The sequence below is a fragment of the Ambystoma mexicanum genome, chromosome 6q, assembly GCF_040938575.1.
Source record: "Ambystoma mexicanum isolate Mex_15411 chromosome 6q, UKY_AmexF1_1, whole genome shotgun sequence".
NCBI lineage: Eukaryota > Metazoa > Chordata > Amphibia > Caudata > Ambystomatidae > Ambystoma > Ambystoma mexicanum.
This window is the reverse complement of record NC_090937.1, coordinates 1,567,697,175-1,567,724,690: the sequence shown is the minus strand read 5'-3', so window position 1 is coordinate 1,567,724,690 and position 27,516 is coordinate 1,567,697,175. Positions and strand designations below refer to the sequence as shown.

Below are 27,516 nucleotides of genomic sequence, written 5' to 3'. Positions count from 1 at the left end.
ACATTTACTAAGTCATCCAAGCTTGGGTGGCCTAACATGAGCTCTGTCTCAATGACAAGACTGAGCTCTTCATCTCGGGTAAACAGAGACTCAATAAGCTGAACCCATCTGTCATAATCTGTGTGGGATTGATTATGGTTATTAGTGTTGTGGTGAAGGGTGGTGATGTCACTGGGACTCTAGGTGGAATGTTGGTGTAGGTTTGATTGCAACGTTCTACTGATGGCAGTTAGACCTAAGATACTGGACCAGATGGATGTCCCAGTGCTTTCTCTACTTACTAAGAGAATAAAACCTACATGTAAACTACTTACCTTCTGGTGTTCCTGATTGGTGAAGGAGGCTTAGTTTATGTCACTGGCGACGAGGATGGTTCTGGTGCTGCCGGGAAGGGGCAGCTGGTGAGAAGCGCTGCCTTCCTGAGAGACATCCATCAAACTGGAACAAGCTGCATGCCGGGTGGTGCAGTAGAGGTTCAGGTCGAAGTCCAATTGAAGCGGAGGTGTCTGGCGGGCTGGGCGGTGCTGTGGCCCAGGTTTCAAAGTCCAGGCTGGGGCTTTGAAGAGTGTAGGTGGCCCAGTTTAGCCGTGCCAGGAGCGGAGGAACAACTGCTGGGGACGCGGTTGTGTGTACCGTTGGGGGGTCTGTGGTTGCCCAGTCCTTGGAAGGTCCAGAGTCCAGGTGCCGCTGGGGCCGATGTGGCCCATTGCCTGGAGCTGCGCACCCACGGTGTACTTTGGTGGGTCGGTCCAGAGTTTGATGGAAGTTTGGAGGGGGCTGCCGTGACTCCTTAACAGCCTAAGGACTGGAGAGCAGACTGGGAGGAGTTTCCCTTTGGACTGGTATTCCGCCGGGCCGGTAAGGCAGTAGGGTCGTGGCTGGATTTTGGTTTTTGTGCGTGACCGTTGGCAGGAACGGCAATTGGTTCTTCCTAGGAGTGTGCCCCTGCGTCCACCAGGGGGAGCTGCTGTGCGCGGCCGTTGGCAGGAAGAGAGCCAATGTGTTCTGTGGATTGGACTACAAGCTGGAAACCATTCCAGCTTGGGAAAGCGTCGTGTGCCCCTGCGTCCACCAGGGGGAGCAGCTGTGCGCGGCCGTTGGCAGGAACAGAGCCAGTGTGTCGTGTGTATTGGACTGCAGGATGGAAATCTTTTCATCTTGGGAGAGCGCGGAGGATACATCTGCGATAAGCAGTTTACTCTTGGAGATGATGGCAAGTGCGGTGGCCGGTACCGAAATTCTGGGCGTCTACAAAGTGTGTTGGGGGTCGGAACATGCCATTAGCAGGTGATTTGTCAAGAAGGATGGCAAGGAAGAGAGCGCTGGATCCGGATCAGTGGGGACAAGTGACGTGATGAAGGATCTGACAAGTCACTGAGTAGAGTTATGTGATTGGGGAGGCCGGTTTTAATGCTTATGCCGTTTGTGTTTTTGTGGTGGCCTCTGGGTTTAGTACAATGTGGTTTGGGTTCTGGGTTGATGTTAGCAGTGTAAGGCCTGTGATCTAATGTACTGCTGTTGTGTTTATGTCGTGGCCTGCTGTTTAGGACATTTTCCATGGGCTTTTATCTATGGACTTGTGGGTGGAGTTCATTGGCAAAGTTTGTAATGTGTACAATGTTTTTCTTCCAGGTGGGTGGAAGTGGACATGGGGGTGTGGGGTTGGCACAGAAATTTTTGCGCCATGTCAATTTTTGCTTTTATTTTTCCTGCACTTCATGGGTATGCTGGATGGGTGCAGGGATTTTTTTTTTTTTGTCGCCAGGTCAATAACTTTTGCAATTATTTTCTTGCATTATATGATATTTTGGGATTGGCGCAGGGACTTTAGCGCCAAGGATTTGCATTTAGAGTTTTGCATTTCAGGGACATGTTGGGGTTGGCGCAGGGTTTTAAGCGCCATGGACTTGATCTGGTTACTACTTACTGTGGGTTTTACATGTTGTCCTGCTGTTTTTGTTTGTTGTGTTTGTAGGGGCATTACCCTTGGTTATATGTGGATGATGCCAGTACCTTTAGGGGCAGTGACGTGCTTTCACTTCTTGCACATGCTGGGATTATGGTACACAGGATTTGCGTTTGTGTGTGCAATTCATGGACACTTTGGTGCCACTACGGGACAAGAATTTTGGTGCCATTACGTCTTTTGGGTTGGTTGTAGGGGCATATCCCTTGGTTATGTGTGGATGATGCTGGTGTTTAGGGGCAGTGATGTGCTGCCTGGAATGAATTTAAAGTGGTAGTGAGGTGCCACTCAGGGTTTTTAAGGGGTAGTGAGGTACTGCCTGGGTATTTAAAGTGGTAGTGAGGGGCTGCCTGGTTATTTAAAAGGGAGTTAGGTGCTGTCAAGGACAGTGAGGTGCCGTCTGGTCTTTGTAGGGGTAGTGAGTTCGGTTGTTTTTGGGGACAGTGGGGTGCTGTTTAGCGGGCAGTGAGGTGCTGTCCGTGTCAATTTTGGGGGCAGTGTGGTGCTGTCTAGCGGGCAGTGAGGGCTGTCGCTCTTGTGCGGCAGGGGCGTGCTGTCTGGCTATTTTTGGGGGGCAGTGAGGTGCTGTCTAGTGGGCAGTCAGGTGTTACCTAGGTCACCTTGGGGGCAGTGAGGTGCTGTCTGGTTGGTTCCTGGTGTGTTTTGGGGGTTTTAGGGCACTGAGGTGGTGTTTGTTGGGACCGTGAGGTGCGGTCTGGTTGTGTTCTGGTGTGTTAGGGACAGTCAGGTGCTGTCTGGTCGTTTGTAGGGGCAGTTGGGAGCTGTCTGATGTCGTTCGGGACTGGGCGGTGCAGTCTGGTTGTTTTGGGGCAGTGAGGTGCTGTCTGGGTCATTTTTGGGGACAGTGAGGTGCTGTCCATTAGGCCGTTAGGCGCTGTTTGGTGTTTTAGGGGCAGTCAGGTGCTGTTTGGTTGTTTTAGGGGCAGTGAGGTGCTGTCCACATGCTGGTAGGTGGGGTAGCGAGGTGTTGTGTTGGCTTTAGGTTATTGAGGTGCAGCCTGGTGTTTTAAGGGACTGTGGGGTGCAGTTGGTGTGTTTGGGACAGTGAGGTGCTGTCTGGGTCATTTCTGCGGACAGTGAGGTGCTGTCTGGTTGCTGGTTGTTTTAGGTGCAGTAAGGTGCTGCCTGGGTGTAGAGGGGGCAGTGTGGTGCTGTTTGGTTGTTTTAGGGGCAGTGAGGTGCTGTCCACATGCTGGTAGGTGGGGTAGCGAGGTGTTGTGTTGGCTTTAGGTTATTGAGGTGCAGCCTGGTGTTTTAAGGGACTGAGGTGCTGCCTGGGTGTAGAGGGGGCAGTGAGGTGCTGTCCATCAGGCAGTGTGGTGCTGTTTGGTTGTTTTTAGGGACAGTCAGGTGCTGTTGGTTGTCGGCTGGGCAGCGAGGTGCTGTTGATTTAATGTTTATTTAGGTGCTGTATAGGGCCTGGTTAGGAATAGTTAGTGTTGTTATGGCGGTACTAAGGGGTTTTTAGATGATATCTATGTTTTGGGTAAGGGCAGTTAGGTGCTGTCTGGTCATTCAAGGGGCTGCCAGAGCCTGTTTCTAGGTTAAGGGGCAGCCAGATGATGTTTGGTCATAAGTTTTATTTTTGGGTTCCAGCTGTGTGTTGTCAAAATTTACAGATTATGGGTTAGAAGTGTGGTGTGGTACAAGGGCACAGCTGGGAGCTGTTCGGAGATGTTATGAGCCATTTAGTTCGGAACATTTATTGGCGGTGTTCATCTATCCTCATGGTGTGTGATGTCATGGGGTTGTGATGTGTCAGTCCAAGGGAGGGAGACATATATCATGACCTGTTCTGGGCCCGATTATGGCTATTAGTATTGGGTTGGTTTAGAGAGGGACATATGTCATAATCTGTGTGGGATGGGTTATTGCTAGGTGTGTTGTATTGGTTGAAGAGAAGGACATATGTCATAATCTGTGTGGGATTGATTATGGTTATTAGTGTTGTGGTGAAGGGCGGTGATGTCACTGACATTCTAGGTGGAATGTTGGTGTGGGGATGTCACTGGGACTCTAGGTGGAATGTTGGTGTAGGTTTGATTGCAACGTTCTACTGATGGCAGTTAGACCTAAGACACTGGACCAGATGATGTCCCAGTGCTTTCTCTACTAACTAAGAGAATAAAACCTACATGTAAACTACTTACCTTCTGGTGTTCCTGATTGGTGAAGGAGGCTTAGTTTATGTCACCATCATTCAGCTCTTTCAATATCGATGGTAATTCCATCAAGGTATCCAAAGATACCAAAACACTAGGAATCTACCTTGATTCCACACTCTCCCTATATTGGCAAACTAACGCAGTCGTTGCTGCCTCGGCTTACACATGCAAATTGATCACAGCCTGCTGCCCATTCCTCTCTACTCAGAATTGCATTACCCTTGCCAGGACATTGGTTATGTCCAAACTGGACTATTGCAACACACTGTACCAAGGCACCAACCAGTGCAACCTTAAACTCCAGACCAAACAAAACAGCGCCATCGGAGCAGCCCTCAACATCCCTAGATCAGCACACATCTATGAAACTAGGAAGAACCTTCACTGGCTCTCAGTCGCCCATAGGATATCATTGAAATCGCTGGCCCTTACTTACAAATGTGTAAACAACCAGGCCCCCCTCCAACCCCCAATCTACCTAGCCTCGCGATTCACTCCATACATTCCATCTCGGTCACTTAGATCTGCCCAAACTCAATGCCTCATGATCCCCAAATACAAGATTCCAACAGCCGGAGGTGTTAGCTTCCCAGTCCTGGCTGCCAAACTTTGGAACACTATGCCACTTACCATTAGAAATCTACCTTCACTGAACCTATTCAAACGCAAAGCTATGGCTAGCCACCAATTGTCTTCTTGAACATTTGAACACCACGACTTTCTGTATGCCTGATTAAATCTGCACTGCTCTTGTACTTTACTGCTCTTGTTTATGCAAATGACTGATTGTAACCTTAACTGTAACTCTGCCATTCTTGTAATTACTATTTGAAGATTTACGATGGTTGCCCTCGGGCCTGGTTGCGCTATACAAATAAAATACAAAACAAATACAAAACAAATTTCCAATAAAACTGTCATAACCAGCTTAGAAGTATTTCCACCTCTGAACTCATTCATGCAATGCACTGTAATGCTCCTACATTCCATTAAATTTGCAGTCAAATCTTTATTGGAATCCCACTGCGATTTCAGCCCCCATTTTTGTCAAGGATCTTACCAGTATGGAGTGCGTCGGCCTTGCATCTGATATATTGCATGTTATTCTAGCAGGAGATTTGAACAGTCATCTAATTGTGACTAAGAATTTGCATTCTGAACAAACCATCTTGTGGGCTCACTTTATAGATTCATGGGATCTGATTTTGCTGAACAGGGCCATTAAAACAGACATTCCCATCCCATACGTGGACAAGAGGTATCCATAATGCCACAATTGATTATGTATATGTCTTAGAGCACTGTTCAGTCAGATCACGGATTTCTCCATTATCCCTTCTTCTCTTAGTGATCACCTGATGTTCACCGCAGAATTGTTTCTCCACGCCCAAGCTAAGCCACAGCCCTTGCCACGTCAGCTAGGATCTCTGGTCATAAAAGCCCAGCAAAATAGATTATGCTGGAATAATTTCTCTTGGAGGCATTTAACAAATACCTAGTGAAGGATTCTCATCTGCTTTTAGAGCAGGGGTTTAATTCTCCAGAATACTGTGATAAAATACATTTGCTTCCACTGTTGCAGACAAAGCTCAAGCCTCCAACAGATCGTCCCACTCATGCCTTTGACCAATCCGTTAGATTTATGAAGTCGCTCTTTCGCAAACAGAAGAGACAAGCAATGCTCTTACCAGCACACTATCGTGAGCCCTTTGCGAAAGTTGAAAACTTTCTATGAAAATTGGATACGAGGACATAAGGCTCATATGTTCCAAAGAGAAGGTGAGCTATGACTGCACACAATTCAGGGCAAAAATACATCACATTTGGAAACTAATCAACATAACTTATCTTTACAAATTAATGGTGTCTCCGAAAAAAGATGGGTTGACCACTACTAATCTTCATACACTCCCTGAATCTAGCTGTTTTCGCACCGTCTAATTTGACTGATTTTTCAGTTCAATTAAACTTTGAGCGAGAGGATGTTCTTTATTACATAAAAGGCCAGTTTGTCCAGAGCTCCGGGTCTGGATGGCCTTTCCAATTTTGTTTTGAAACACCCTGAATTGTGGGAAAGCATCCTTTACACCATTTGTTTCTATCCAACTAAAACACTGTATTCCAATCTCTTGGTGTCAAGATCTAGTTGTGCCAATTTATAAGAAAGTAGACCAAACAAATCCAGCTAGTTATCGACCCATCGCGCTTCTCGATGCTCCCGGTAAAAATGTACAGCTGCATCATTTTAAGACCTAAATAATTGGGCCTCAGGAGAGAACCGAAGAGACCCCTTTCAAACAGGATTTGTTGTGGGCCTTTGAACTTCCATTAATATTACCATCTTAAATGCCATCAAATAACCTTATGCCACAAAGAACCAACCTTTGTACTTGGCCTTTGTGGACTTTCAGGTCGTGTTTGACTCTGGATCGTCAACTTCTGATCAATAAACGAATATGTTTTGAATGCCCTCAATCACTTGTATCGCTTAATAGTCTTCATTCGAACACAACGATGCAGGTAAAGCTGAACATGAGTGGGCTGATACAATTAATATCAAACATGGCCTTAAACAAGGCTGAATATTAGCCTCAACTCTGTTCAACTTATTTATCCTTTACATGGGAGTAGAGTTCATGAACGTAATCAGTGATGCTCCGAAGCTGGGTAACCAGATTGCATGGCTTTTATATGCCGATCTGGTGCTGCTCTCACAAGTGGACTCCAGACTTTACAGAATCAACTGGAAAGATTTGTGATTAAGAATAATGTAATGCTCAATCTGGAGAAAACGCAAATTGTGGAACTAGTAAAAGGGGTCACTCAACATATTTTGACTGGTCTCTTCAGAATCAAAAACTTACAGTAGTCAATGACTATAAATATCTTGGAGTTACATTTAGTAATTCTGTAGCAGATATTCCTCATAAAATCAGCAGATATTCCTCATAAAATCAGCCTATCTGCAAAACTTTCTACTCTAATTTCCCAGGCCAAGGTTCTCCAAGCAAAATTTGGTAAATTTGCGTGCTCTCATGTTATAACATTTTTTCAACAAAAAGGTAATCCTCATCATTACCTATGGAGCTGAGACCTGGCTACCCCACAAACAAATTCACTGGGATAGAGTTTAGGCCTAGTTCTGGAAAAAGGTAAACTACCCAACTCAACGCCAAATGCTTTATTGCGGTTTGAACTGGGTACTTTATCAATCAACATCCAAGTATCATGGAAGAGATGCTGCCTTTTTCACAAATGTTTACTGGGCCTAACTGCGAACAATATATTAACAGTGTTGGCCAATTATTTACTGCCATCTCCACATACTTTTCTGCTGAAATGGAGAAATTGTGCTTTCTCTGATTTGCATGAAACCAACATCTCATCTCACTGGACCTATTGCTCAAAAATCCATCCAAATGCAAAAATCAACTATACCAACTGGATTGGGACTATCCAACACAAATGTCTATTACTAAGGGACTTTGACAGATTAACCTTTGGCCATAAAAAATACCAGCAGACCGCCGATTTACTGAAATGCCCCTTACATTATTTTAGGGGTCAAATTCTAAGATTTTGTATGAATTTATGGCCCACCAATCAGATCTTACTAAGAAGGGGCTGAGTTCATCCTGATCTCTCGTCTTGTCGCTTTTGTAAAGTCAAACGGAAGGGAAGAGACCTTAAAACATCTGAATGTGTTGCTTTAACACAAAGGGAAGCTTTATTCCGTAAAAAAAGACAAACAAGTTACCTTGTCCGTCCAAATGATGAATTATGGCATGAAATATTTGCAACTAGAATTTCATTAAGCATAGCTACTATGCAATTTTTAAGTTCATTATTATCTACAGAATAATCACTTTGACAAGCAAGAAGCACTTACAGTATGCCTGTGTGCCGCCTGGTGAATTCTGAAATCATGATTCTCTACCATTTGCAACAGATAAAAAGTAAAGTGCATGTTTTTAATTATTAAGTTTTGTATTGAGACTGTAAAATTATTTCGTTCTTTTCTTTGGGTGTTATCCCTTTTCAAAACTTTTGACGAATTTTTATTTTTTGTCTTTCTGTTCTGGAATTTTAGTATCATGTGTGTAAATTGTTTAGAAAGGTTAATTTAACCATCCAAAAAAATAAACTAAAAAATACAACAAAAAATAGGACTACTCTTCCTCCTTAGTACAGGCTTACCGATTGGTCATTGCTACTGAAGTGTGTGGCTTTGCTCAAATGGTTTTAAGAAACCTTGTTAATCGTAGCTTCGGGTTTTCCAGTTCAAACCCAGGTTGTAACTTTGGGGGGAAAAAAACTAACATGCATTCACAGAATAGGTTGGCCTCACAAAATCTTCACTGGGGTGGTTCTGAAAACCCAACACCTTGCAAAACACTAAGTCGGCTTCTCGGATCATAGCGTTTCAGATCTCCCCCACCAACTCCAACCCCCTTAACAGGCTAAAACATTTTAAATATGACAAAGAAAAGCAAATGATTTCAACAATATTAAATGATTGTAAAGTCGGCTTACTCTTTTTTCTGTGCAACTTCTGGTACCCCTCGTCTCTCCTGTCAAAAGAGAACAGAATCATGAAAAACTGATGCTTTAAGCAATACATTAAAAGAAAATGCACAATAGTGGATATGGAATTATTAAAATATCAGCCCCTATACTTTGTACAAGGACATGGTAAGGGTATTTTACTCAAATACTACCTGTGGCAGAACTTCAGAAACCCACCTTAAGTGAACAGGGTTACATTTCCTAAGTTTAGCCTGAACTGCTCAAAGGTTTGGTAGCAATGGACAAGCAGCCAGCTTTAGTCTAAAGGATGGACTGTAGTAGGTACACAGAACTCCTCACACCTTGGTCCAAGGAAACACTTTAAGAAGTAATTTATATACACCAAGGCATGCACACTGTTCTACTTCGAAGTTAAGAAAATAATTCACAGTAAGCACTCGAAATATTCTTAGCACAGGTTAATAGGCACAGAATTGCTTTTAGGGTAACATTACATAAATACATCTGGAACATATTTCAAACTGTTCCAAACTTATAGTTTTGGATCCAACCTGTCTTAGAAATCCAAACTATCTGATACGAATCACTCCATGTTCAGAGGGGCCACACGAGACCAGAGTTAAGGCAGAAAAGCAAAATACAGTGTTGAGTAGTAGGAACCCTTACAGTTGCAGGTAAGTAACGGTTAGTTTCACAAGCGGATGACCCCCTGAAGGATGGCTCCAAGGACCAATTTAACAGGGCAGGCAGATTTACTCCTAGAGAACAATGGGTTGCCCAACCCAATGCAACTTGGAGACCTGAAGGGGTTCTAGATACAAGCTATCTGCATCCCCCAGAGTCTAAGGATCAAGCAAGTGCCAGGTAGGTTTACCAGGCGATGGACAGTACCTTCAAGTGAAGGAATTCCTGCAGGCCGGTTCAAGCTTTGAGACAAAAGACCTGGTCACAGATTTCTCAGTCATGGCATCAGGAGTAGGGGAACTTGGATGGATCTAGCGATAGCTCACGTACACCCTATAAAAAGATCTTGGTTCTGGCTTGTTGGCGCGTTTTTAATTCTCGGCGGAGCGACTTGCAGCGGTTGCTAGGAAACATCTCTTTACAATACCCTCCATTTTTTGGACCCCCCAATCTGACTTGCTCTTTTTACAGTGCAGTGAAGCCTTCAGCTTCAATGTACTGGCTTTTGACCATTTGTCATGGGGAAACTGATGTCCTAGCTGTCAAGTCATGGAATCACTTTTGGTAAATGTTTCAATGCATATTACAAAGTAGTATAATGGGGTACACATTTTGTTTTACCCTAGACTAACTCAGGATTGTTGGCTCCTCTAGGGGCGCCCAAGGGGAAAGCTGGTGGCAGCCGTTACTTGATATTTTTTGGTGCATTTTACTTTCGCCTTAACTCGTTTGGCTACCTACAGTGGCTAGTGTCCAAACATGGCCGTGCCACATGTTTGTTTTGTTTGCCCCTTATCCTGTGAGGTAAATTTACCAGCCCAGCAGAACTTCCCCTACATCACCAAACTGCATTTTCAGCAGTTACAAAAATAACGGCTGCACTGTCTCTACCTAGCACATATGGGGTGAGATGGAACCTAGAACACCCCGAGAATGACTGCAAGAGTTTATCATGTGCACCAAAGAAAATACAAAAGGCAGCAGCACTGCTATGCTGCCAGCTTAAAACTTCCCAATGATGAAGAAAATATTGTGTTTAAAATTACTGCGCACTGATGCCATTTCCATTTTTTTCAACATTACAGTTTGGTTCCAGTAAGACATCTAGGTTCATCCATATTCAGGTTGTACACAAGCAAAGGCAGGCAGTCCTCGCTGAAAGGCATTATGTGTCAAGGAAAATTGAGAAATTCACTCCAAGCCATACGGCAAGCGCTTTCCTTTGCACAAAATAACAAACTTCACAAGAAGCTCTCTCTCTCTCCCTTTGCTTATGTCAGTTTCAAAGAACCCTTGTTGTGTTGAACAGATTCCTGTGTATTAGAAAATGACTAGGGCTATGGAAGTGTTCAGAATAAAGAAACAAGGAAAAAAACGCATTTGTAAAGTGACATTCAATAAAAATGACCCATGTGTAAAATTGTGCTTTTGCCAAGCAAGAAAATGCCTTTTGAAAGTGAAATGTTAAATTGATGCCCTATGCTTGCACAGAAACGTGATGGCAGATGGGGGTTTGCTCTAAAATATAAATATGTACTCCCAAAAAGACTTCCTGGAACAGAATTACCTTCCCCAAGTGGACCCGCCTCCTGGGCACATGAAAGGGGCCAAGGTGTGGGATATGGCGACCTAGTCAGACTTCCTGGCATTTCGTCAGCCATGAACAATGGCTCAAGGGAACTGACCTTGTCACGGGCAAATGTGAATTCCTGGTGACCTCTTCAGCTGCATCTGCCAGAATGAAAGGTTGCTATGGTAGCCCTGCTGCCCAGAGCTGACAGTGGGGGTAGGATGACTGGGGAAATCTTAAGGACCATCCATTTGATCTAAAGGACTTTCATATTAAAGTATTTATTTCATTAGCCTAAAGAAACAGTGAAATTATGACAGTTTAAATAAGACATTGTAGGTTATTCCGACATGTGGTGGACTCAAACGCCAAGAAATTGTCATTTCTGGGGAAAGCGTTTGTGGCACTTTGGCAATGTAATGCTATGCCCAGTGATAATGAACCCTTTGTGTATGTAGACATTTGTAAAATTGTAGGTGAGATACTTTCCATGGAAATGCTGAAAGATTGCCAGAATGACTAAATAATATCACACACACTTGTGAAATATGGAATCTGCCCATCTAATTTTCCTGATGACATTTGTAAATATAAGTGTTTCGCTCCATAACCAATTTTGGCAAAAGTAACTTTGGTAGAACAAAGCACATTGTAAAAAACACTAAAATTGAGTCACGCTCTTCTGTCCAATCGGACAGAGGGAGAGACATCCACAGGCTGACCTATCCGATTCTTAAGAGGTAGATCTAGCTTCGTTCTGCCCACATCGTAAAAATCCTATGGTGGCATGCAGCCTTTCTGGAGGAAGTTGGGGTGGGGGCGGTAAGGACATGCAAAAACCCAAGATGTAAAAATACATAGGTCCAGGCATTCCACATTCACCCTGCAAGATTCCAGTGCAAGGCCAGGGTTAGCCGATAGATTCCCCCCCAGAACCTTTTACCCAGGCTGAACCTCTAATCCAAAATTAAACCCTACTAAAATCCCAATAATTCAGGCAAAGATGGGAGAAGGCTGCTGAACCCTTGTGGGATTATCCTGCTTTGCCCAGCTACCTGCTTTGCCCAGCAGAAACACCCCGCTGCCCAAGCGACTAGACCCTGGTTGCCTCGCTGTGTCCTCACAGGAGAGCCCAGCTGTTGCAGCAGTGACCAGACCCCTGATCTACTGGCCAAAGACTCAGCTGGCTGTCCAAACTACCCCATTCAAGGCTTTGTATTTCCCTTCCCCAGTAACCAAAAACTGCATCCCTTGCTTTGTTACCTGGTATTATGTCCAATTCCAAAGAAATCCGATAAAAAAAATTCTTAAATTGTCAGAATCCTCTGTGTATCCTGTCCTTAGGAAAATCTGTTAATTTCCATATGTATTTAGCCATTCTTTCCAAATCATTTCATTCCTCTATAGAAGTACTATTTGGAATAAATTAATTCCTATATAAAGACAGTGTGAAGGGATTAAAATTGCAAATTAACCTGTGTCGCGGACAGCGTTCCTCTTTTCTAGCCATTAAAATATAGTCTCAGTAATTTTTCTTTTAAAACCAATTTACCCTGTGCCTTTCCCTGTAAGAATACCATACTGTCATCCATCCAGAATCACCCTTCCACTTTCATATCATACCCGCATGTGCCTTTGTATCTCAGCATTAAAACCGCATTCCAATTTTGTCCCGTAAGCTCAATTGCCAACACGTTTTGCCATTTTAAACCTGTTAAACTTCACTGCAACTTCGCCATTTGCAATTCTTTCTGCACTGTGCTTCCTTCCATAGTCTATTTTCTATACTGTATGCCCGTTCAGCACATTGCTTTGTAACTTGCGAGTTTTCTTGCTTCTTTAATACAACCATACACATTGCCTTATTCATTCAACCGCACATGTAAAATAACCATTTAGTTACTCAGTGCCATTTCGCAAATTTTTCAAAAGGGAGTTCCATCGGATTTTTGCCTCCTATTCAGGGGTGGTAGGTCAGATTCTCATTACCTAGTATACCCAACTCCTTGCTACTCCACCCTCACAAAATTTGGTTAACAGGAGTTTGAGGGGTGTGTTGCAGGGGGAATGGTTAACCGTGGTGCCATTTAAATGCACTACTCAAAGTAATTTTGCTTTCATTCATTTGTGTATTGTATATCTTATACTAGAAGGTTAAACTAGGTGTATTCTATCATTTTACTGTGTAATCACCACCACTTGGTGACTGCTGGCCTATATTGAATGTGTGATTTATATTCATAATTAAAAATAAATATTCTATCATTACACACCAACCTCGATCATGGTCCACTGCGACAGGGTGTACGTTCAGAGGGTTGGGGGTGGGTCGGGGGGTGGGAGGGTGGGGAAGTGGAGTGAGACGGGTTGGCTGCCTTCTCAAAGCGGAATCCAAATTCATGAATTTTTAAGTGTTTTGATTGTGCTGCATCGTTGGCCAGTATATAGAGTCCTGGTCTGGAGTGTGACATCCCTTAAAAATCCTTACGACCGTGAGGGCCCGTTGCTGGGATTGAAATAAACCTTTCCACCCGTGACAGCTTAACACAGCAGGCTAACCGTAGAGGTAGTGATACCTGTGGTTAGAAAGCTGTGTTACACTGTAGAAGTGCCATCCCAAAACAGACCCCAAGTATCAGGCCTGTGTGTAAGATTAAAATCAACCCTCAACTAGACAAAAAGCAACAGAATGCAGGTTACCCTTATATAAATAATTTAAGAAAGAACACTTCATAATGACCACAGTGGAGATAAACATGGCAAGGCAGCACCTTTTGCACATATTTGGAAGAGGGGAACGGGCACAGCAAGATGAGGAGGCCTGGCTAGGTGAAATGATGCAACAGGTCACCACCATGAACATTGATGTATGGCAAGACGGTGGCCTATTAAATCAAGCCTTGAGCGAATTGTATGGGATTCCGAAAAATTAAAGAGGAGCAGATTAAAAAGGTCAGAATTACAACCTACCTATATCTCCACATAGGAGTCATGGGGGGAAAATATGAAGAAAATAGAACCCTTGCACAAAACCAGTCTGGGCTCCTAAACCAAATCCAGACTGAATTAAAACAAGTAGAAGAAAAATTGAAAAAGGTCCAAGATTCTGAGTTAGAATTTGGAAACTACATCAAACAGCTAAAAGAGGACTTGGCTCTACAACAACAAAATAATTCAGAACAAGAGACCCGGTTAGATACATTAAAAGTGGAGTGTCAGGAAAAGGTTGACTCTCGTAGAGTCAGCAGAAATTGAAACAGGGTCTGCTCAGAACAAATAGTTGCGTTACAAAATCAGATCAAAAAGTTGGAAGAGTAAAATAAATTATTAAAGAACTCTACTTTCAATCAGAATTTGATGAAGAGCGCCAGAAGTTAGGCGCCTTAAGGCAACAAAGGGATGACCTGACAGAACAGGTTGGCACTATGCATCAGAAAACAGATGCCCTAAACCAGTAAGTGTGCAAATTAAAAACCTCTCTGGAGAGGAGGGAGTCAGACCTTCAGGGACTGACTGGCAAAAGTAGAATGCGAGAAAATATATGGGACATAGGAGATCCAAGGAACTTTAGTTAGAAGCAGGCTGTAGAGGCTCAAAATGTGCATAGATAGGAGGTTCACCTCCTGCAACAGACATGGTCTGTTCCCAGGCCATAAAGGCAGCACAAAACGGCAATGAGGCCCACTGAGGAGAGCAATGGACTCCACAAGCAGATAGAGGCCAATCAAGCCTTGATGGAGCAAAAGGCTCAGACCTCTCCCTACTATCAATAGGTAGGAGCCAAGCAGGAGAAACTAGGGAGATTAGAAAAGGTGCGCTAGATTAAGCCAAAACTTGAGGGACCCCGAACAAGTAGAGGGACAGTGCCATCCCGAATCACAGCGCGATGACCTCTGTACCAAGACCCTCAAACTCTATTGACTCCCGCTTGTATACTGAAGACACTGCTCCCTTCACGTTTACAGGTTCACATAAGCCAGAAACCGTGAGGCAGTCAGAATGAAATAGGCCTAGCAGGATTGAACAGGATGACAGGCACCTGTGTACAAATTCAAAATTATGGCTGATGTCTCCCACCAGGAAGCCGCCTATGAGGAGAAACTCATGGAGTTATACCTGCAGAAAGATCATCTCTAACAAAAAACCCATTAGGCACATTAAGGCTATTCGGAATTTCATGACCCTATACCATAAAAATGCAAAATATTCTGTCTGGGAGCATCTGGAGCTATATGAACAGATGGACTGATCAGATAGCCAGAATTGCATAGACTGTGCCAAATGGACAATCTCTCCGATGTACTCCAGCTTCTTTGCTGGATTAGAAGACCAAAACCATTCACGGTGGTCCCTTGTTGCCCACAAACTTGACAATGTGGACCTCATTTCAGCAAACGGCCTGTACATTCTCTCCCATCACTGAATCCTGGCTCCAGCAGGCCCTGCCCTTTCCCTAGCCCTCCGAGGGTTATACCATTATCAGAGCTGACAGAACATCGGCAAATGAGGGGGGAGTTGCCTTTACAGCAAAAACCCATTTGGGCCTCAGAGCCACCTCCCATAACAGCCTACCTTCTGCTGAACTCCTCAGCTAAAATACTGCTAGCACCTTCATAAACCATCCTTATGCACTGCATCTACCATCCTCCAGGTCCCATCGCCCCTTTCGAGGAAGACATCACTGACCTTGCATCCAATACTAAATCTGGTGCACAAATCATCCTACTCTCGAGACCTTAACCTAGGGCTCCAGGATCCCAACGCATCAGCCTTAGAAAATGCCATTTCCCAGCTTGGTTTTAAGCACTGTATCACAGAGACTACACATATAAAGGGTCGAACACTGGACTGGGTGTCAGACCTCAACTGCTCCACTAAAACACTTCAGAATGATCCCATCGCCTGGTCAGACCACCATTAAATATCCTTTGCCATTCAGGGGATAACACCCCTGAATCCCAGTATTGCCCCCTGACTTTCTCTAGAAGTTCCCAGAACATAACACTGCCAAGTTTATGTCCTTTAATAACATCCTGGACGCAACCAACTACAAGAACCTAGATTCAAATCAACTAGTCGACTTTTATAACACCCTAGAGTCAGCCCTGAAAAAAAATGGCACCGCTCAAACCCAAAAAGGCTAAACCAATTGTCCACCTCAACAAATGGTTCACACCAGAACTAAGAATCTGGAGGAACGCCGAAAGAGTGGCTGAAAATACATGGCGTAAATCACCTACCACTCATAACAAGTTACTGTTCACCTCAGCGGCTGCTTCCTACAAATCTGCTATCCTCCCCACCAAAAAAGAAACCTACAACAATAGAATGCTTAACGCCAATTCAAGGACAAAGGAGCTCTTCAGTATCTTAAGGGAACTGGAAGCCCCAGAACTGCCAGAGGTTTACAAAGGATGTGGCCTGGTGTGGCAAAATCCAGCAAGCCCTAGCTGACAAAAGGGCATCACTTCAAGTTAAAATAGAAGCCAAACATAACAGCCTCACTAGCAGCCCCCTCATAAAGCACTCTGCAGAGCAACAAATCCACTGGTGCCCGCCCTTCACTTTCTCCTCAGTCACTCCGAAAGTGGAAGACAACCTAAAATCCTCAAGGTGGCAAGGAGATCTCTGTCCGGCCCATATCAACAAGGAAGGTGCAAAAGAGCGGTCACTCCTTTCATCGCCACGTTGATAAACTCTTCATTCAACTCCAGCCTAGTCCCCAATAACCTGAAAGAGGCCTGGGTTATGCCCCACTTAAAAAGCCAAGCTAGACACCAATATACCAATGAATTATAGGCCAATCACAACAGTCCTATTTCTCTTAAAAATCTTGGACAGAGTTACATCCCTGAAAATCCAGATACATTTGGAGGACACCAACCTGCGCGGCCTCCGACAATATGGTTTTCGGCCATGGCACGGAGCCAGCCCTTCTGGATCTGAACATACAGATGGACGAGGCAAAAGACAAAAAGGTATGTTAGCCAAGCCATCTTACTGCTGTTCGACCCATCGGCTGCTTTCGATCTGGTCGATCACCAGATCCTCACAGAACACTAGTCCACTGCAGCTGCCTTCTCTACCGAGTTCTCCAATTGGATCAAATCCTTATCCAATTGAACTACCAGAGTTTTCGCACCAACAGCCTCAGCAGACCCAATCCCAATCCACTGCAGGATGACCTAGGGCTCCTACGTCCGACACTTTATAACATTCACAAAGCTCCTCTTCGTGTAGATGACACCCATGTTAAGACGATCGAATTAGCAGACAACATCCAGGTTCTCATCACGCTGACATGCTGTTCCAAAGAGGACTCCGATAATGAAGTAAATTTACCTGGAAATCCAGGCCTGGATGGCTGCAAACAGCCCCTGCCTCAATCACGAAAAGACAGAGCTCCCGATTGTCAGCACACAGGCATATCTAAACAAACTCTACCCTCGGTACACGTCCTTCAATATTGATGGGGATCAAAGTTATCAAGGAAATCAAAACCTTGGGAGTTTCGATTCTACCTTGTCCCCAATTAAACAAGTTTGCACCTCTGGTTTAGATTTAATGTCATGTTTTGCTTGTTGTATTTTCTTGTTCCTCATGTAAAGTGCTTTGGATTAAAGCGCTATATAAATTAAAATAAATGAGAATGCATTACTTACCGTAAAAGCATTTCTGATGGTTGTATCTGCTTAGATTCACATGCTGTGCATAGGTCCGACATCCAGTGGTCACTGCGGAGTATTGCATTTTGTTTTTCGTAGTCGAAAAGGGGGCGTCGACTAGGCGTGTCTGAAACACTATCCCTATAGTGACGTGCGTTGTACCCACAATCCCTCACGCGTCGAGGTCCCTCTGTTTGTATTTTTTCTGCCCTGAGGGAGCCTTCTAGACGTGAGTGAGTACAGAAAGAGAGAGAGATATATAAAGGAAGTCTATGTTCCTTCCATCCAAGCGGGGAGGAAGGGTGGGCGCATGTGAATCTAAGCAGATACAACCATCAGAAATGCTTTTACGGTAAGTAATGCATTCTCTTCTGATGTTTGTTAATCTGCTTAGAATCACATGCTGTGCATAGACTAGCGAGCAGTACCCGGAGTTGGCGGTGGGTTATGAGAAGGAACAGTAGAGAAAAGGTGTCGTAATACTGCCTGTCCCACCTGGGAGTCAGATCTAGAGTGTGTATCTAGACAGTAGTGTTTTGTAAAGGTGTGCACAGAACTCCAGGTAGCCGCTTTGCAGATGGACTCAAGGGGAACATTTGCAATGAATGCTATGGATGCCCCCGTGCCTCGAGTAGAGTGTGCTCTTGGCTTAAAGGGTAGTTCTCTCTTAGCAAGAGTATAGCAGAGAGTGATGCATTGAACAATCCATCTAGAAATAGTGGATTTTGAAACCGCATCTCCTTCTCTTCCTGCTGCCACCGAGACGAAGAACTGATTAGTCTTCCTCAATGGTCTGGTTCTTTCCATGTAGAACATGACCGCCCTGCGTACATCAAGTGTGTGCAGAGTCCTTTCTCCCAAATTGGAAGGATTTTGAAAGAACGTTGGTAGTTCTATAGACTGGTTTACGTGGAATTTAGAAATACATTTCGGAGCAAACCTAGGGTGAGTGCGTAGAACCACTTTATCTTTGTGAACTGTAACAAAGGGGTCTAGAATAGAAAGAGCCTGAAGTTCACTTACTCTCCTGATGGAGGTGATAGCTATTAAAAAAGCAGTCTTAAGAGTAAGGTGTTTAAGGGATGCTTTGTGCATGGGTTCGAATGGAGAGCCCATGAGTCTGGTAAGTACCACATTAAGGTCCCATCCGGGAGCAGGGTCAGCTATCGGGGGGTGTATTCTCTTTACTCCCTCCATGAATGTCTTTATAACTGGGATCCTCCACCACGACACTTTGAGTTGGGAGGTGGTGTATGCAGAAAGTGCCGCTAGGTGGACTTTAATGGAGTTAAACACTAGGCCTGAATCCAAGAGATGGGTCAGGTATAGTACCACATGTGTGGGAGAGCAGTCAATAGGGTTGATGCTTTTACTCCTGCACCAGATGACAAATCTCTTCCACTTGCTAGAATAGCAGTGGCGAGTGTTCGGTTTTCTGGCTTCCCTGAGGATGTCCATGCATCTTTGCGGGAGTTGTAGATGTCCGAACTCTATGATTTCAGGAGCCAAGCTGCTAAATTCATGTTCTGGGGGCATGGGTGCAGAGTCCTGCCCTTGTTCTGAGATAGCATGTTGTACGGGCAGGGGAGTTTTACTGGGGGAGATAGAGACATCTCCATCAAGTGAGCGAACCATGGCTGTCGGGCCCACATTGGGGCCACCAGTATCATGGTCACTTGTTCCTGGTGCATCTTGTGCACCACCTTGTTGAGAAGGGGAGTCGGGGGAAAAGCGTAAACAAATTTCCCTGACCATTGCATCGATAGACCGTTCCCCTTGGATTGGTTCTGGGGGTACCTGGAGGCGTAACTTAGGCATTGAGAGTTCTCCAGGGTTGCGAACAGGTCTATTTCTGGGAATCCCCATTGTGTGAAGACGTCGAAGACGATGTCTTCGTGTAGACGCCATTCGTACTCTTCGGGCAGAGGGAAATCTCTGCTGAGTCTGTCTGCCAGCAGATTGAGTTCCCCGGGTACATGTAGTGACAGTAGGAACATGTCCTGTTTGAGAGCCCACTTCCATATATTCTGGGACAGTTTGGACAAGCCTGGAGAGTGGGTGCCCCCCTGCTTGTTGATGTAGTACATGGCTGTAGTGCTGTCCGTAAGGACCATTACTGTCTTGCCTTGTAGGTGTTTTTGGAAGGCTTTTAGCGCCTTGAATACTGCTAGTAGCTCCAGTAGATTGATGTGTTTGGATGCTACGTTCGGAGTCCACACTCCGTGAGCAGTCTGATGGGATAGGTGAGCACCCCATCCTGTGAGGGATGCGTCTGTGGTTAGAGTAGCTTCCGCCGCGGGTGTGGCAAAGGGTTTTCCTTTTTCCATGTTCCCCTTTGTCCACCACTGTAGCGAGAGAACCAAGGCCTGCGAGACCACCACTAGATCGTCCCATTGTCCGCTGGCCTGACACCACTGGCTGTTGAGCCACTCTTGCATTGGGCGCATGCGCAGGCGCGCGTGAGGTACCAAATAAATACACGACGCCATCATTCCTAGCAAGCGCATTGCTTTGCGTACCGTCACCTCTCGGCCGGTCACATATTGGGGGATCTGAAACAGCATGTTTTGGACCCTCTCTTTGGAGGGGAAGACAAGGCCGTCCCTTGTTTGAATTAGAGCCCCTAGGAATTGTTTGATTTGACTGGGGTCTAGACTGGACTTCTTTTCGTTGATGGAGAAGCCCAGTTGGAACAAAAGGTCTACCGTCTTTTGGGTATTGGAGAAACATGTTTCGTAAGAGTCCCCTGTTATGAGCCAGTCGTCGAGGTAAGGGTAAACTGGGATGGACAACCTGCGCAGGTGGGCCGCAGCCACTGCCAGTACCTTTGTGAATACCCTTGGTGCTGAAGCTATACCGAAGGGTAGCATCTTGAACTGGTAGTGTTTGCCCTCTATCATGAACCTTAGGTATTTTCTGTGCGCTGGCAACATTGAAATATGAAAGTATGCATCTTTCATGTCCAATGTTGTCATGTAATCTCCCTGCGAAAGCAGCGGGATCACCTCCTGTAAGGTCACCATACGAAACTTTTGTGGTTTGATAAACTTGTTCGCTGGGCGCAGATCTAATACAGGGCGCATGGTTAGATCCTTTTTGGGTACAAGGAAGTACACTGAATAAATACCTTCTGTTACCTGAGATAGAGGCACGACCTCTATGGCTCCTTTTTCCAGCAGTTGTTGTACTTCTTGAAGAAGGATGGCAAGATGTTCCGGCGTCAACCGTCGTCCCCTCGGGGGTTTGTAGGATGGGGAACTGTTGAATTCGATACAGTATCCGTGGGCTACGGTGGAAAGTACCCAACGGTCTGACGTTATCTCCTCCCATGCAGGAAGAAAGGATGTTATCCGGCCCCCGACCGGTGTTGCATGGGAGGGGACGCGAATCTTCGCGTCACTTGGAGTTGTTGGGGGCTTGGGAGCCTCTGGGGGTGGATCCCCGACCTCTCCCTTTGCCCCGGCGTTGGCCTCTTTGGCTGTACTGCCCACTATTGGCTTGGTAATTGGTGGCAGGGTATTGCTGATGCTGACCTTGTTGTTGTTGCCGTTGGCCACGAAAAAAGCGCTTGTTGCCATAGCCGCGTCTGGTAGTGGGCTTAGAGATCTGGTCAAGAGTCTTGATAGTGTCAAACTCTTTTTTGGCCATCTCTAGGGCTTCATCTACCGCTTTTCCGAAGAGGTTAGCGTCCTCGACAGGTTTATTTATTAAAGACGCCTGTGTCTCCGGTTTAAAGCCTGAGTTGCGCAGCCATACATGGCGCTTTAGGAGTATTCCTTGTACCAGGGAACGTCCTGCTGTTTCTGCCGCGTCCAGAGAGTTTTTTACAATGCTCTGGTTCACTTGTGTTCCTTCGCCAATAGTCGACAGTAGGCGTGTACGTAAAGGCTCCGGTGCTTCCTCTGCGTCTTTGCGCAGTTTGGTCCACTGCGCGTCTGCGTAGCTCGCAAGCAAGGAATTGTTGTTGGCAATTCTTGCTGAGAAGGCAGCCGAGGAAGTAACTCTTTTTGCAAGGGCATATAGCCTCTTGCCCTCCTTGTCAGGGGGTGCCTCACTGGTGGAAAGTGGTACCCCTGCCCTCTTTCTAGTATTAGATACAACTAGGGAGTCCGGTATGGAATGTCCTCTAATGTAGAGCGGGTCTGAGGGTGAAGGAGCGAAAAGTTTCTCAATCCGTGGATTGACCCCTCTGATCAATGCGGGAGTGGACAGCGACGGGGTGATCCTCCTTTTAACTGAAGCGAGGAGAGGAATGGTCTGGCTGACCGGGGGTTTTTCTTTAATGACTCTTTCTACAAAGTCTAATTCTGGAGAGAGTTCTCCCGTGTCCAGTTCGAAATGCGCTGCTGCTCTGCGCAACAGTGCATTGAAAGTAGGCTGATCGTCAATTGGAGACGTGTTCCTAACTGGAGAATTATCCGGAGGAGTTAGATTTAGGGCATCAGTGTCGGAACACACTGATGGTGATTGCCAGGGGTGCGAAGGTCCTTCTCCTGGGCTAATCCCGAAGCCTTCTTCTATAATGTCTGTTCTGTCTTCTAGACATTCCTCCTGGTTCTGTCCTTCGTTGTCCATGAAATCATCTTCTTCTTCGAAGTATTGTTCCTCCCCAGTGAGGTCATATACGTCTTGGAAGTCTGAGGCTGTGTCCAGCAGGGGATCGACCAGCCTCGGTTTTTTGGCTCTGGGGTCGTCTTGAGGCCCTTCTCTAGTTCTTCTGAGAGTTAGAGGGGCTTGGGTACTCAAACTTTTCCATCCTCTCCATACAGAGGTGGAGTCTCTCCATAGTTTCATGGGGTACCCCAGAGCGGTCTAGCGGGGGAAAACTCGAGTTGTCTACCTCGAAATGGCTCGACCTCTCCCAAAGCGTCGAAGAAAGTGTCCCGTCGCCCTCCTCAAAACCCTCAGGTGTGTAGGGAGACTCCCTGACTGAAGGGGGTAATCCCTGCTTTCCTTCGGGTGTTTTCGGCGTATCCTTTGATCTATGCGAAACGCTCGACGAAATTTTCGGCGTACGCTTTTGGGCGTCGGCTACAACGATCCTGGCTAAGCTATCGGCGACATTCTTGTCGGCGGAAGCTTGAGTTTTCGACGCTATGGGTATCGAGCGGTGTACGGCGGTATGCGCCTTCTGTTGATGCGCACCGGCCGGTGGTTTGGTGGTGGCGCCCTTGTTTGCCGAAAGCCCAGTCGCAGGTCGCGGCTGCGGTTGCGAGAGGGGCTTCGAACCCGAACGGTCCGAGGAGGCCGCCGGTGGAACCTGCGTCTCCTTGGGCGCCGAAGCTCTCTTCGACTTAGACGAAGAAGAGCCATGGGTTGTGTGCTTATCTTTATGTGAATCTTTGTGTGCGTCAGTGTCGCCGGGGTGTTCCTCCCCATAAGCAGGGCGTGAGCCGAGCCCGTCGGGGCCGGGGACAGACGACGAAGCGCGTAAGCGCTCCTTAGAGGGGGTTTCGACTTCCGTGGCGGAGGTCGTGTCATCGCGTTCCTCGTCACTGTCGGTGGTAGCAGCGGCGGGTGAACCTTCGGCCTTCGACATCGCGTAGGCCGCCCACCTTTTAACCCTACGGTCTTTTAGAGTTTTAGGCTTCAGAAGCCGACAAGCCGCGCACCCTTCCTCTTTGTGATCGAGGGGCAAGCAGCGGTTACACCGTGAGTGCTTGTCCTTCCAAGTGAATTTGCCTTTACAAAGTGGGCAAAACCTAAATGGTGTCCTCTCCATAGCAGAGGCAATAAATCGCGATAAACACCCCCAGGGAAAGGAAGGGGAAAGTGAAAGGCATTCTCAGAAAGAGCCAGAGATGTCCCACGACCCCACTCTCCCTACTGTAAGTGGCCAGCGAGGCCAGGCCACGTGTTCGGCAGCGCTGAAGATTTCCTCCGCTCGACCCTCCGTCGACGATTTTGCTCGGCGGAGAACAGCTACACTGCGTCGAGGGAGTGCTGTATTAATCTTCGTAGAAGAAACGACCAAAGGTCGAGGGTTGCAATGTCTCTCGAGGAGCTCCGCGTGAAGGCGACCAGAAGCTGGGCGGAAAAAAACAATCTGAGGGACCTCGACGCGTGAGGGATTGTGGGTACAACGCACGTCACTATAGGGATAGTGTTTCAGACACGCCTAGTCGACGTCCCCTTTTCGACTACGAAAAACAAAATGCAATACTCCGCAGTGACCACTGGATGTCGGACCTATGCACAGCATGTGATTCTAAGCAGATTAACAAACATCAGAAACAAATCTATGGCATACACCACCAAATTGATCAATGCCTGTAAATCATACTTGTCCCCAATCAGCTGCACTATGCTAGCCAGATCCTTAGTCCTCAAAGATTGATTATTGCAACACGCTATTCCTAGGATTTTCCGAACAGAACCTCAACAGGCTACAGGTCCTACAAAACGCCTTGAGATGCGCACTAAACATTCCGAGGTCCAGCCACACCTCAAACCTCAGACGCAATGCCCATTGGCTCCCCATGCACGATAGAACACTAGGCACTATCACTTATAAAGGCCTTTCAAATTCCGCCCCAAAAAAAATGGTCAGATAAATTCTCCAAACAGCAATCAGCCCGACCCACCTGATCCTCCCAATCACATTGTCTCATAGTACCTAGGTTCAACCTAAAAACAGCTGGTGGAGCTAGCTTCCCAGTTCATGCTGCAACTCCCAACCTACAGCCATCAGAATGGAACTCTCCTACTCTTTCAGAACTAGAGTAAAAAGCCCTAGTCAGACCACAGCTCACGTCAACGTAGATCTAGCCTTACCTGTATTACATGGATACATGTGCCTTACTGTTTTATCATTCAAATGTTACCCATGCTCTTATCTGTATTTATTGGCTATTAGACCTACCTGTAACCTTGAGTCGACTCACCAGTTGCTATCTTATGTTTGCCTGTAACATTCTTACATCTTTTCACACGCCCAGTTACCTGAGGATTAGGTGCGCGATTCACATTAAACTAACAAAATGTGGTCCACCTATAAGGTGGGCATCTTGAAGCACTTTTCTGACAGAAACCCCCAGGAGGCTCGCAAAACAGCCGAGAGTATCAGGCTCCAAGAGAATTTGTGCAGGAGCTAAAACGCGCCTTTGCGCAAACTACCAGACAGGTGCGCACGAATAGTAGCAAATTTATAACCACCTATTTTCATGTGCTCCCAAAATATATAATGACCCAGCTAGTAAGGGATTTTCATGACAACAAGACCCTGGACTGGGTTATAGAGCAGGCTACCCGGATCTAGGAGGTCCAAAAACATGCAGAAAGCATAAATCCAACAAAAAACCCAAAACCAACCACTCCCACTGCTGCTAAGGTGGTGAAGGTTGCCCCCGTTTTAGACCTAGAAATGGGGGACCTAAAAATACACCTTCTCAAAACCATCCAAATCCGAGGCAAAGAAAGCCATCTGATCAATCAGCAGCAAGTGGTAATAAGGTAGGTAACCCCATCAATATGACCTCCAACTTTGAAAATTGTATCAGTCCTAGCTATAAGGGCAATCAACCTATCTTGGGGTACGTGTGGGCTCCCCCAGCCCAATGGGGGTGAATCGAACCAGGTGAGTACTGCCCCAGGAAACTCCCCCCCTAACTTCCCTCAGGAGGGCAGTAATCTGGGTTAAGTTTCTTCCCACGGTACCTTCCAAACCCCCAACCTGCAGGACAACCCTCCTTTCTTGCCCCGCTTTCAGGAGTCCAGACCACCACATCCGGGAGAGGGGAGGCCAAGGGTGAAGGGTTACAAGGGAATCCCAGTACGCAGGGTACTCCAGGAGAAGGGATAGTTATCCTTCCCGAGAACAACCTAGGTTTGGGCAAATGCCCCCGTACCAGTCGGAACAGGTGTCCCAACTGAGCACCAGGTCCAGAATCCAACTCCGGATCTGAGCCGCATGTTGAGGGCTCAGCAGAACCCCCAGATGAACATGGCGGCTCAGAACCCTGCAAACCAAGGTTCTGGCGCCACATAACATTGACAGGGAGAGAACCCAGCCAACCCCGCGGTTCCAGAGGCGGAGGCACGGGAGGGGGGGGTGCAAAGCCCTAGAAGAAGCCTGCTTTGTCACCCGTCCAAGTCCATGGACAACCTTGAACCGGAACTAAAATCTTACCCCCAAAAATCTGCAACCCAGGGAACAGAAAGTGGGTAGGAGAAACCAAGAAATCAAGAAATCAAAAAGACCAATTTTGTCGAGAAAGGCATGTCCACCAGTTTGAAGGTGAGGAATCCTTGGAGGATTCTGGAAAGAAAATCTCCTTCAGGGACGGGGCAATTCCCCCCCAAAGAAAAATGGGTCCCAAGAGACCAGAATTTAGACTGGGTAGGTGTGGGGACTGATGCAGAATCGCCCATCCCTGAACCCCAGAAAACAAAATCTTGATGGAGGGATCTTCCCTACAAACTGGTTCTAGTGACTGCCACCAGGTATGGGGGCAGCACAAAGCTAAGGGGAAAAAGTGTATTTCGGAATCCCACGTATTTCAGGATGCCAAATTTGTGTTAAGATTCCCAGACCCCGGCACAGAAAACTGACCAAAACCCCACTGTGTCGAGTCCAAAATAAAGAAATTGACCACCCAGCTTCCCCAAAACGCCAATACCTTTGCCCCTTGGAGGATAAAGGTAGATTCTACGCCCCACTCCGAGTGCAAGGGCAATGTGCATTTTCAGCACTGGTGGACACTGGATCCCAAGCCACTCTTCTGTAAAAGGGCATTTGAGCAGCTAAATTCAGGAAGGGGGAGAGATAATAGATCCTTCTCACCTCTCTTCCTGGTGAAATCCAGAACTCTGATGGGAATGAAATACCTGTTGAGGGGACTGCGGATCTGGAAATTAAAATTGGGCGACATAAGGTGACACCCGGTCATAGTCTTGACTCCAAAGAGTGCCCCCCATGTCTATTAGGGAATGACATCCTGCGCACGTTGACTCCCCTGATAGTCTGAGTCTAGAGGACCTTATTTACAGTCTAACAGGCCAATAAAATTCAAACAAAGTGTCAACCATGTTAGTTTAAATAGCACCTGCCACGTGGTTGAATAAAAGTCTGATCAAATGGAATTTCGTTTTGAAAATAATCAAATATCCGACATAGTAATTGCTGTAGGACAACAAACTGGTGAGGTGGTGATCAGAAAGTTACCGGCTGGGAAGACCCCGGGCTCGGATGGCCTCCCAGGGGAGTTCTATAAAACCTATGAGGAAACACTCGCCCCTATATTGGCCTAGGTCTATAATGAGGCCTTCGAGCGTGGCACCCTCGCGGATTCCCCGAGCGAGGCCGTGATAATACCCTTACTCAAACCTGGGAAAGACGGAGCAGATTGTGCCTCATACAGGCCCCTCTCCATGCTAAATGTAGACTGCAAGATCCTCACCGCATTGCTCGCCTCCAGACTGTGCAGTGATCCCACTGTTGATCCATCAAGACCAGACCGGATACGTCCCCGGACGATCCATTACTGAGAACCTGCGTAGGCTGCATCACGTTATTTATAGTACCGAGGGAAGACCACAGAAACTTGCGGTGGCATCACTGGATGCCACCAAAGCTTTTGATTCCGTGAGGTGGGAATGGCTATATGCTACCATGGCAAAGATGGGAATTGGTCCCGTATTTCTGAAATGGACCCAGCTGGTTTACGCCAACCCCACGGCAAGAGTTAGAACCAATAGAACCTTTTCTGCGAAATGGTCCCTACACAGAGGCACCCGCCAGGGATGCCCACTATCCCCCATGCTGTACATAATCGCAGCCGAGCCTGTAGCAGCCTACCCGAGACAGGAATATGGAGATGGGGCATCACCATAGATGGGACAACTCATCTCGTCTCCATGTACGCGGACGACATCCTCTTATATTTGCAGGACCCCGAACACCTCCTACCCTACATTCTT

General features: G+C 46.3%; 1 protein-coding gene across 2 annotated transcripts in view; it reads right to left on the bottom strand.

The window, feature by feature from the left end:
• Nucleotides 1-27,516, bottom strand: part of ZNF638 (zinc finger protein 638) — an 846,814-nt gene that overhangs the window by 571,732 nt on the left and 247,566 nt on the right. For both annotated transcript variants that reach the window (XM_069632287.1, XM_069632288.1), the window contains one exon: nucleotides 8,686-8,723. In XM_069632287.1, the coding sequence (XP_069488388.1) occupies nucleotides 8,686-8,723 (38 nt within the window). The remainder of the gene's footprint in view (nucleotides 1-8,685; nucleotides 8,724-27,516) is intronic.